Raw genomic sequence first — 12,524 nt, forward strand, 5'->3', positions numbered from 1 at the left:
AGGGGGCCATAGGCAGCACAGGGGAATGTGTGCAATCCATAGGGGGCCATAGGCAGCACAGGGGAATGTGTGCCATCCATAGGGGGCCATAGGCAGCACAGGGGACTGTGCAATCCATAGGGGGCCATAGGCAGCACAGGGGAACGTGTGCCAGCACAAGGGGGCTATATTCAATATAAGGGGGCCATATCCAGATTAAGGGGGCTAATTTTAGGATGGGGGGCTATGAGGGACATATACCCTATATGATTTGTTAGATGAACACTAGCATTATAAGATGGACCCCATTTAACATTAAAAAAAAATTCTCTTTTCCTTCACCAAATTTGGGGGTGCGTCTTATAATCAGGTGCGTCTTATAAAGCGAAAAATACGGTATATAGTGCTCCTCCTAAATGAGTAGTGGAAAAATAAGACTTTAATCAATATCTCACTGAATACAAGAACACTTTTCAAAATTTTGACAAGACTGAATTAGACTGAGTTTAATTGAACATTTGTTTAACCCATAACATGAGAGTAAGGTTAGAACTGTCATTACAAAATCTTCAGTTTTACTCAAATTAGTTGATGCAAAAATGATTAGACCCCCACATCATCAAAGCTACGACACCTAATATTTTGTATGACCTCCATGATTCTTAAGGACAGTATCAGGTCTTCTAGGCATGAAAGGAACAAGTTGGCCACATATTGCAACATCTATCATTTTCCATTCTTTAAGAACAACCTGTTTTAGAGCTTGGATTCTGGATGGAGAGGAATAACACCTTATCTCTGCAGACTTCCGCCTAGGTGTTTGATTGGGTTCAGATCAGGAGTCATACCTTACCACTGAATCACGTTTTCCCTGTTCTTCATAAGTGCAACAAATGTCTGTTTTGGATAATTGTCATGTTGGAAAAGTGCACGTCTACCAAGGGCACAGAGTGATAGCATCTTCTCTTTCAGTATAGAGCAGTACATCTGTGAATTCATGATACCATCAATGAAATGTAGCTCCCCAATAGGAGCAGCACTCATAGAGCCCCACATAAGGACACCGCCACCACTATATGTCACTGTATGCACCATGCATTTAGAAAAATGCATGGCGCTTACAGTAATACATGGTGGTGGCAGAGTTCTTATGTGGGGCTCTATGAGTGCTGCTGGTATCAAGTCAATCATTGGCAAAGTCAATCTTTGCCAATGATTGACTTCAAGCTGTGTTTCTCTAACATCTAAGCTACAGTAGTACTGTAACCTGGATTTATAACTCCTCACAGTAGCTGGTCCTAATGTAAACTTTGGTTATCTTTGTGCATCTGTTTCTACCTTAGAATCACCCCGTGCATCACAGACACGGTCCTTTTTCTGAGGCTTCGGTATGGAAAAAAGCAGGAGTCATGTGACTAGGAGAATATTAAAGCTCACCCTAGAGATCATTTACCTGCTGACTGGAGAGGTGAGCATAGGGATTCGGGGTAGACATTGGGGGTATGTCTCACTTTATGCAGTTGTATGAACACCACAGGTGTACGGTGAACATATACATTAGCCTTATCTGAATTAGTAAATCTGTATGTTATACATGGGAGATTTTAGAAATCGTGTCACCAGAAATTACTCTTACCTGTTTTAAAGGGTAATCATACTTTAGAGTTACTTTTCAGAATAACCTGTAGAGAATTAATGCTACTTATGGCTATTATATGACTTGAATCCTGCTTTTTGCCAGTTTTTCTCTGCAGGTGCTATCTCTTAATTTGCAGTTCACTCTAAGCTGGTGGGTGGTGACTATTTACTATCATCTCTCCCATACACATTCTAGTTTTAGTTCTTTTTTTCTTAGTTATCACACAAACAGAAGCAGCAGTACTGAATAGTGTAGCTGTGAATTCAGCACTAGTGGTGAGGTAAAAACCTTGTTAGAAAGCTCAGCACTGTCTGCATGTGCCCTCGTCTTCCTGTTTTCTCACTCTGCACCTTCTTCTTCCTGTGTCCATAGAGTATAATAGGAGATACTTCACTGTTCTGGTAGTCTGTCTTGTCTTGAGCAAGACAGAGTTGAGCTCTCTTTTTTTTTCTTGTCAAAAGTGTATGATGAGTTCAAGAGGTAAGTGTTTCAAAAGTGGAGAAAGAAGCAGATTTCTATTCTAAGTAAAGTGAAAAGCAATGAGTGGAATGCGATAAAAAAAAAATCGCATTCCACTCGGACCAATGTTACTCTATGGGGCCGCTCCCATGTGCAATTTTTTTTCTTAGCCTTAATTACACCAAGAAAAAAATCGCAGCATGCTGCGGGTGGAATTCGATTCATTTTCACTTGCACCCATACAAGTCTATGGGTGCGAGAGAAACACTATCTTACACCAGAGTGCAGTGCGATATACGTATCAGCTGATAATGGAGAAGGTGGGGAGATTAGTCCCTCCCTCTTCTCCACAGCGGTGATCCGATTGCATGATCGGATCACAGTGGCATGACCCTCGGCTTCCACTCCAGCAGAGCTCTCGCATCAGATGGTAAATGCCCATGTGTCCTTAGCCTAACAATTACAATTTTGAAAATTAAGGCATTTTGAATTTTTTTTTTTTTTCAAAATGTTTTATATTTTTATAAATAAGCACAAATAATATAGACCAAAATTTACCACTAACATATGAAGTACAACATGTCATGAAAAAACAGTCTTAAGGCCGCTTTACATGCTACGAGATCGCTAAAGCGATGTTGTTGGGGTCACGGAATTTGTGACGCACATCCGGTTGCTTTAGCGATGTCGTTGCGTGTGACACCTATGAGCGATTTTGAATCATCGCAAAAACGTTCAAAATCATCGCTCATCGGTGACATGCCCACCTATTCCCAATTATCGTTGCTGCTGCAGCTAGCGATGTTTCTCGTTCCTGCGGCAGTACACATCGCTACGTGTGACGCCGCTGGAGCGACAAACATCTTCTTACCTGCGTCCACCGGAAAAGGAGGAAGGCAGGAGGTGGGCGGCATGTTCCGGCCGCTCATCTCCGCCCCTCCGCTTCTATTGGGCAGCGGTTCAGTGACGCTGCTGTGACGTCGATGTGACGCTGAACGAACCGCCCCCCTCAGAAAGGAGGCGGTTCACCGGTCACAGCGACGTCGCAGAGCAGGTATGTGCGTGTGACGCTGCCGTAGCGATAATGATCGCTACGGCAGCAATCACCACGTATCGTGCGACCGACGGGGGTGGGTGCTATCGCACGCGACATCGCTAGCCGATGCTAGCGATGTCGCAGAGTGTAAAGCGGTCTTTAGGGTCTGTGCGCACTGGGAGATTTGCTTTTCTTAAGAAAAATCCACACACTCTGGCAGAATTCCACACCCACGGCAAAAACTGCGGTAAAAACGCAACCAGAATCGGCATGCAGTTTGTTGCGGGTTAGTCCCTGCGTTTTGTTTTACCATTATCTATGGTATTTCTTTTTTGCTGTAGAAAAGCTGCAGAAATTCGGCAGCAAAACTTATAGGAAAAAAAACGCAGTGTGCGCGCGCAGTATTTTGGATTTCCCCTAGATTTTGCAGGGGAAGGACTGCAGAAAGGTTCTGAACAAAAACCGCACCTTTTCTGAAGTAAAAACCGCTGCAAATCTGTGGCAAAAAACGCAGTGTGCGCACAGGGCCTTAGAATTACTGGGATATTCTGAAGTACAGTTCATATTTAATAAACTTGTCCAGATTCATGCAGACCTATATTGTGTCCTACTTTGAAATAGGACTATGTACCAATGAAAAATGATGGAAGGCATATGATGACATCACATCAGTCACTGATACGTGAGAACAACAATGAGCAGAAGATCCTGGACCTCACCAACAGGATCATTGATCTGCTGACTGGAGAGGTGAGCGCTGCTGGGAATACTGGGACATTATACAGTAACACAAGGGATGATGTGTCTGCATGATGATGATGATACACTTTTGGGTGTTTCACGTTTCTATAAGATGTCATTGTTTATTCCTTTACTTAGGATGTAAATTGTTCAGAAAACCAGATAGATTTCAACAAGGAGATGAAAGTGGAAAAATATCATTCGCTGACGTCCATAGGTAAGGGACAAAAACTTCTTTGGTGAAAGAGACTTATCGACATTTGTACAAACTACCGTATTTACACAAAAATAAGCCCTGGCATGATTTTACAGGGCTTTTGTAATATGCTTGAAATCTAAGCTCTACTCCAAATATATGCCCTAGTTACAGTTAGAGCCGGCGTTAGGGGGAGTCAATCTGAACAATTTCTCAGGGCCCCCACTATCTTAGGGACCCCAGCAGTTGTATTCTGAGGTTTAGGTTGTTTAAGGACCTTTAGTGACTTCACAGTCATGTGACATTATGCAATCAAAGGTCTATTAATTGCAATAGTCTAAAAGAACTGAACAGGAAACAGGCTGGTATGCAGGACTGGCATTAGGGGGAAATGGGAGCAAACTGGGCAATTTCACAAGGCCCCCATTCTTCTTGGAGCCCTAGTGTTTATATCCTAATGATAACACTGCTTCAGGACCTTTGTGACTAGGTTGTCACCAATAGGGCTCTTAATTGCAGGAGTCTAAAGCTGGAGGAGATAGGCTGGTGTGTGACTGGGTAACTCACTCTGCTTGCTTCTCACTTGCATTGAGGTAGGCACGGGAGGCACTTTGAAGAAAAGGAGATAAGGCACAAAATATTGCAAAATATATTTTGAGTAAAAAATCAATTAGACAAATATTATAAACAACAATTGATGCATATAGGATAGGTCTGAGATGAATGTGGGAAAAGAGGGGTTTTAATTTGAGGTAAAGGAATTACCACACAGAACCAACCATAAATAATAACAATATGCGCATGGTCTATATGTTAGAATTGTAAAGGTTACACACCAGCATAGTATTGGACTAAATGAGGTGGCAGACTAGAGGGGGCACGTGTAGAAAAGAATTTAAATATATGCGTACCTTTGACATATGTAGTGGACTGACATTTCATTGTCAGTCCACTACATAAGTCCCAGCACAGAGGCTTCTCACAGGAGGCCTTCTTACCTCCACACACTGCTCATGTGTCAAACAGACACCATTTTAAAAACATGAGACTAACCCATAGGTGGGAATACATGGATAGCCAGACCCGCCTGTCTCTCCAGCTATCCGTAAACCTGTCCCTGGAATGCCCAATTAGACTCGTGGCACTACAGGTACCAAAGCAGACGTCCACATACCTCTTTTCCAAAAGGCTTGGCACCTTTCCTGACCAGAGTCTTCTCTGGTGACTTTGAGCTTCCGCTGTTAGGTCAGCACTTTTGTCAGACCTTTTCAACCGTGACTGTCTCCTTTGGTTAGTGTGGCTATGAGATTCCCTTACAGTCAAATCTACTGTCTGGTCTGATATTGGGTCATTTAGTACTCTATAGAGACTACAGTCTGGTTCCTTCATCATCGTGCTGACAGACTACTTGTCATGTCTAGATCCTTTTCTTTACAGATCTACCATGGTCTCTTCTTCCAGGGAATCTTTGACTGTCTCTCTGTCAAAGCGTTTTCCTATCATCGTCCTCAGCTAGAGGTCAGTCTCTCAAGCCATCCTTTCTTTCAGATTTTGTTTCTGAGGGCTTGGACTGCTCAGCATTGGTACCACAGCCCGTTGTCTAATTGGGTCCTCTATGACCTCGGCTCCTTCCACTGTAGGGCCTGCTTCTCTGTACAGACGGGAAAATACATTCCTCAGATTCAATACACTTCTCTTTCTCTGGGCCCCTGAACAAAAGCACCTCATACCAAGTTGACAAAGTTGTTCCTTACTCTTCAATCCTTCCAGTTTTAACTACTTCACCTCTTATAGGTATGCAATATGATATTCTAGAAGAACCCATACATTTCCAACACTTTCCTTCATTCCCCCAATGACAAATGGAACCATACCAACTTCACAGGTATCTTGGCATCATTGCGACCATCAACTCTCACTCTTGAAACTCCACATTTATCCATAATTTCCTGAATGACATTTCCATTTCTTAAAATAACTTCCTTCACAAGATTTGTGGGCATCCTGTATGAAATCCACCACAAACTCCAACAACTTTTAAGCTCTCTTATCTGCTTTCGCACTCTCTTCATAAATTCAAAATGTTCTCATATCTTCTTCAGATTTGATTGCTGTGACACCCGGGATTTTTCTGGCTTGTTGACCGTTATTTCCAAGTGTACGTATGGCGAGCCCTATTAAATCACTTCTCACTATCATCACTGAAATGCTGCAGTCAGCTGCTTCTTGCGCTTTAAATATCTGGTGGCTTTTTCATGCCTTATATGATCATCTGCTTAGCACAAACACATCGTAGGTGCATGTCACTTAGGATAGCCACTCCCTTCACTGTGGCTTCACTTGCAGGCAATACCACCAATCGATTAGCCCCTGAGGAAAATACACTTTACTCACTCCTGCGGTTTTCTTAAATTTTTCATGCACGTATCACTGGGACAGACTTATCTCAAGTGTTCAGGCACTTCCATAATGCACTTAAAGACCAGATAAATTACTTTACCTTTATGGCAATCGGCTCGTTCCTTGGGTATGTCAAACCCATCTTCCTCTTTATTTACCAAGGTTCTACCTCTTGAGTTGCAGTCTCCTCAAGTTTAACCACCGCTTCAGAGCCCTTGGGTTTCTCACACTTCTAAGCCGAGTTAATCTCTATGTCTTCTGTTTTGGCCTTATCAGCAGGTTCTGTTGAGCTTTCAGGTCCTAATGAGACCTCTGGTTGAGATTTAATTTTCTCAGTGGCTCTTTCCACTTCCGTAGCTTCAGCAGTCTCTTGAGTTTTCACCGCATTACCTTCAATTTGGTGTTGGGTCTCTGCAGTGTCACCTTCAACTTTCTCTTGGGTCTCTGTTGCATCAGCTTCTGCCTTATTTTGGATCTCTGCAGCATGACCTTCAATTTCCTCTAGGTTCTCCAGAACTTCAGCAGTTTTCTCGCACTCTAACTCTTCAGCCTCAGGTTTTTCGGAGTCTTTACTATTTTCCTTTTCAAATATCTCTTCTTTTTCTGCCAGGGTGTAACATCCCTTAGCACGGTACTCTTTTTCTTACAGAGTTTCGGCGCTGCTTCCACTTTCAGCCACAACATATGTGGGTGTATCACCAGTCTGCTCTTTTTAATCTTCGAGGATTTTTTCTCCACCAACACTCTCATAGATTACATCTACATTGCTCTGCAGGATTTTGTCTCCTACAGCGCTCTTCAGGATTTTTTGTCCTATAGCACTCTCGCACAACAGATGTTCAGCTTTATGTTCAGACTAGCTGTACTACCCGGCTTCACCCGGGTTAATAACTGCTGTTAACAAAATAGAATGTATTAACAAAAATGTATTCTGCACACAAAAACCACAAAACAAATAGATAGAAATGTAATTATTAAATTGTTGCCTATATTAACCAATCGGAGCTCAGATTAATTAACTGTAGCAAAATAGAAGCTAAGCTGTGATTGGTTGCTATTGGCAGCCTAATAAATCTCCAGGCAACAGAAAGCCCTCCCCCCGACAGTATATATTAGCTCACACATAATAGACAGGTCATGTGACTGACAGCTGCCGTATTTCCTATATGGTACATTTGTTGTTCTTGTAGTTTGGCTGCTCATTAATCAGATTTTTATTTTTTAAGGATAATACCAGACTTGTGTGTGTTTAGGGCGATTATGTGGCGAGGTTGGTGTATGTGTGGTGAGATGTGTGCTGAGGGTGGTATATGTGTTCAAGTACGTGGTAGTGTGTGGCGCATTGTGGGTGTGTGTTCATATCCCCGAGTGTGGTGAGTATCCCATGTCGGGGCCCTACCTTAGCAACTGTATGGTATATACTCTTTGGCGCCATCGCTCTCATTCTTTAAGTCCCCCTTGTCCACATCTGGCAGCTGTCAATTTGCCCCCAACACTTTTCGTTTCACTTTTTCCCCATTATGTAGATAGGGGCAAAATTGAATGGTAAATTGGAACGCGCGGGGTTAAAATTTCGCCTCACAAAATAGCACCCGGCGCTGCCCGGGATAGAAACTGTCTCTCTGTTTCTCTCCCATTCTCTGTCTGTCCCCCCCTCTGTATATATCTCTGTCTCTCTCTATCTCTTTGTCTGTCTGTCTCTTTCCCTGTCTGTCTCTGACTGTCTCTGTCTCTTTCCCTGTCTGTCTATCTATCTCTTTCCCTGTCTGTTTATCTATCTCTGTCACTTTCCCTGTCTGTCTCTTTCCCTGTCTGTCTCTTTCCCTCTCTTTCCCTGTCTCTTTCCCTCTCTTTCCCTGTCTGTCTCTTTCCCTGTCAGTCTGTCTCTTTGTCTGTCTCTTTGTGTCTGTCTTTTACCCTGTCTATGTCTGTTTCTTAGCCTATCTGTGTCTGCCTCTTTCCCTGTATGTGTCTGTCTGTTTCCCTGGCTGCATTGTGACACGCCAACATTCCATATAAGGGCGTGGCTGCGCATTCTTCTGAAGTTCTGGCTGCACTGTGGCTCCCAGCCCCATTCGCTTTAATGGGGGCAGGTTTTTTGGTCAATAACTGTAAAGCGCGGAGTTAAAATTTCCCCTCAAAACATAGACTATGACGCTCTCTGGGTCCAGAAGTGTGAGAGTGTGCAAAATTTTGTGGCTGTAGCTGCGATGGTGCAGATGCCAATCCCGGACATACACACACACACACACATTCAGCTTTATATATTAGATATCGTAGAGGACACTAACTCTGCTTCCTCTATTTGCTCCTTTTCCATGATTTCATTCTGCTGATTTCTATGGTCACAATGCATGTTCTCCAGTTCCAATTTCTCTTGCAGACCTATGTTGTCTGCTTCTAAACCAGCGTTTGCTGCTGGTAACATGACTTCATCCTCTTTTCCACTCATAGTCTAGAAGAGTAGCCACATTTTGAACTCAAGCACACGACAATATCTCTTCCTTGATCATATTTTCAGAGGGTGCCACTTTTTCTTCCTCTCTGCACCTGTTGAGTCTCCGGTGACAGGAGCATGATTTACCCTCTTTGATTGGCTCTTCTTTACTGCACTATTTTTTTCACGTAATTAGAGTACTAATTAGTCTACATTGGTCTCATCGTCACTCCCCCTGGTACCCTGGAACAACAAGTCCCTACAGGCAGGTGTCGGCCCAATTTCTGGAGCTACTCCATTTTCAACGGTCATACAATTGTTTACCTTTTTTTTTCCAGTCCTGTCGCTAATTTGGGGAGACCCACTATTCTCTTTGGTCACCACTAACTCAGGGCTGTGAACCTTAAGAGGCACTATCTCCTTTTTATTACATACCAACATACCAAAAGGAACCCCTTCAGCCTCCTGCTGTGGTGGAGTTTTATTATCTGAGCAATGGACACATACCCCTTCTCCCACAAGTCCCAAAATAATTCAAAATCTCGGCCTATTATAATGGGGTGCGGTAGGTCCAGGCTACACCAAGGTCCCTGGAACGCCCTAATAAGACTTGTGGCACTACAGGTATCAAAGTAGACATACAGGTTTGCATCACCTCTGCGATATATACCCCCTGCCATGTTACAATAGAACAATGGGAGATCGATTGTAGATAGATGGATAAGAGATAGATAATAGATAGTCTTTAAAACAGGCCACCATTGTTTCAGTAATGGCAGATTTTGAAGGCCTCTGACAATGTTTTACAAAATAGACCATAAAACTTAACCTTTAATTGGGTTATTTAAAATAACGTGAATACACACAGTGATCCAAACACCAATTAAAACCAGAAAAATGTTGAGGCCAAAATGGTTCATGTGTTTTATGGCGCCAACATATTTCAATATACAGGGGAACGGGAGACGTTCGCCCTTTACCAACAACACGGGATGGGAGATCTTGTGCACAAATGGCTGTTATGGCACCACTAATAAGCTAGATTGTTGCTGGGTATATATAGCTTACAGGAGATGTGTATTATCACTATAGAAATAGTATGCCAATTAACCCAGTCAGCGCTAGTGCCATTAGGCTTAAATGGATGTAAATAATTGCCCAGCTGTGAAATTACACTAATGTAACATACCATCAAAGGACAATTTAAGCAGAAACATGCATCGTCGATTGTAATATCCAGAAGATGGTGACTCCTAAATGGATATACTATGCTAGATACCAATTATATCTTAAGTGGGAGTCACCTGGTTTTGTCTACTAAGGGTCAGCCACAACAGGGCCAGCTGTGGACTGCCCTTGTAAGGGTGGGAGTCATTGTGGATAACTAAAGGGTCAGTTTAATCCCAAACAGGGCTAGTGACCAAGCCACTACTCCCACCGTGCCGGTACTTGGACTAAACAACACGGGAGAACCTTGATCCATCCATGGGACGAAAGGATTGGGTGAGATTGTTCCACTTTAAGTGGTCTTGATTCTGCATTGTTTTTTTCTTATTACATGCCCCTTGCCTTAAGATATAATTGGTATCTAGCATAGTATATCCATTTAGGAGTCACCATCTTCTGGATATTACAATCGACGGTGCATGTTTCTGCTTAAATTGTCCTTTGATGGTATGTTACATTAGTGTAATTTCACAGCTGGGCAATTATTTACATCCATTTAAGCCTAATGGCACTAGCGCTGACTGGGTTAATTGGCATACTATTTCTATTGTGATCATACACATCTCCTGTAAGCTATATATACCCAGCAATAATCCAGCTTATTAGCGGTGCCATAACAGCCATTTGTGCACAAGATCTCCCATCCCGTGTTGTTGGTAAAGGGCGAACGTCTCCCGTTCCCCTGTATATTGAAATATGTTGGCGCCATAAAACACATGAACCATTTTGGCCTCAACATTTTTCTGGTTTTAATTGGTGTTTGGATCACTGTGTGTATTCACGTTATTTTAAATAACCCAATTAAAGGTTAAGTTTCATTATCACATGTTGCTATATTTTGTTAAAGTTGTACATGTTGGAATTCTCCTCTAATACCTACTGGTTTTGAATTGGTGCTATAGTCACAAAATAGACCATGTAAAATGTGAGGCTATACTGCTCACTATAGTATACTAATAAGGATTGGTAATGATAGTCTGCATCATATCAGGTGTGACAGGTGAGTGCAAGATAATAGGCGCCAAAGGCTGGTAATGCCATTCTATGACGTATCGCATTGCTCCCTAAATAGGAGATTAATGAGACGTTTATATGCTTGAACATCATAGCTGGAGCATAACTATGAACCTACTGTGGTACATATAGGATCTTGGGCAACAGGATCATAGTTAAAGGGAATCTGTCATCAGAAATTTGGCTTTCAACCTAAAGGTTTCCCCCTCTGCAGCTCCTGGGCTGCATTCTAGTAAGGTTTCTATACTTTTTGTGCCCCCTTTTGAACCAAAATAAATACTTTATAAAGTTATACCTTTTGGTATGAAAATCTTGTAAATTCTCCATGGGGGCGGGCCGTCTGGTGTCCGTTGCTGTCCCTTACGCCGCCCCCCCCACGCTCCAAATCATCCCTCAGGATGCCGCCCACTGCGCCCGAGGTCCCGTGCACACCGGGACACCTGGTGACGTGGTCGCACGAGAGTATGGGCGGCGCTCTGATTGCATCGCAAGTGCCCGCCCATACTTTCGTGGCCATGCTCTCCCCTCTGTACGTCGCTCAGATCCTCTCTGCTCCTCCCATCTATTTCCTGCTGCAGGGTACGATGGGAAGGAGGTGACGTCTGGTCATTTGGCCGGCGCAGAACGCTGGAGGCAGAGGGGAAAGTGCGGTCACGAGGTTATGGGCGGCACTTGCTGATGACACTCACAGCGCCGCCCATAACCTCGTGCCTGCGCAAAACATCACCAGCGGTCACACGTGCACGCAGTGCACAGTCCCGCTACAGTCGCACAGCGCATGCGCAGGACCTCGGGCGCCCAGGGGCGGCGTCTTGAGATATGAAATTCAGCGTTCGGGGGCGGCGTAAATCGGCAGGAGGACAGTAACCGACACCACGCAGCCCGCCCCCATGGATAATTTACGAAATTTACATACGAAAAGATACAACTTTATAAAGTGTTTATTTTGGTATAAAAGGGGCCAGAAAAACTAGAGGAACCTTGCTAGAATGCAGCCCAGGAGCTGCAGAAGGGGAAACCTTTAGGATTATAGCTAAATTTCTGATAACAGGTTCCCTTTAAACTAATATTTGTATCTTCAGAGAGAAGAAGCTTCGGCCAGTTACTACTGCAAGGTCTAATGGCAACTTTATAGTGACAGGGAAATCTAAAGAGATCATATAGGGCTGCCCCAATTATTTTTAAGGGGTGATACTCTAAATGGGGTGATTGTGTAGTTACAATCTTCAACAGTGAAATTACACCATCAAGGAGGACGTTATGGAATTTTGAAAATCACAGGATGGATTGACATAAGGACATCCAAATAGTAAAAAATAGAAACAAAGTTTTTAAAAGATCTCGATTTATTAAGTATTGAGGGCCATTCACAGAAATACACACATTTACTCTTCTT

At 43.1% G+C, this 12,524-nt stretch overlaps 1 protein-coding gene and 1 pseudogene across 4 annotated transcripts in view; one reads left to right on the plus strand and one right to left on the minus strand.

Annotated features, from left to right (window-relative positions):
• LOC142311155 (uncharacterized) overlaps positions 1–12,524 on the plus strand; it is a 51,363-nt gene that overhangs the window by 27,700 nt on the left and 11,139 nt on the right. For all 4 annotated transcript variants that reach the window (XM_075349331.1, XM_075349332.1, XM_075349330.1 and 1 more), the window contains exons 2-4: positions 1,323–1,447; positions 3,735–3,863; positions 3,993–4,071. In XM_075349331.1, coding sequence (XP_075205446.1) covers positions 1,370–1,447; positions 3,735–3,863; positions 3,993–4,071 — 286 coding nt within the window. In that variant the 5' untranslated portion in view covers positions 1,323–1,369. The remainder of the gene's footprint in view (positions 1–1,322; positions 1,448–3,734; positions 3,864–3,992; positions 4,072–12,524) is intronic.
• Positions 4,614–8,902, minus strand: LOC142310517 (RNA-binding protein FXR1-like; annotated as a pseudogene).

This window comes from Anomaloglossus baeobatrachus, chromosome 5 (assembly GCF_048569485.1).
Source record: "Anomaloglossus baeobatrachus isolate aAnoBae1 chromosome 5, aAnoBae1.hap1, whole genome shotgun sequence".
In the NCBI taxonomy this organism is placed as follows: domain Eukaryota; kingdom Metazoa; phylum Chordata; class Amphibia; order Anura; family Aromobatidae; genus Anomaloglossus; species Anomaloglossus baeobatrachus.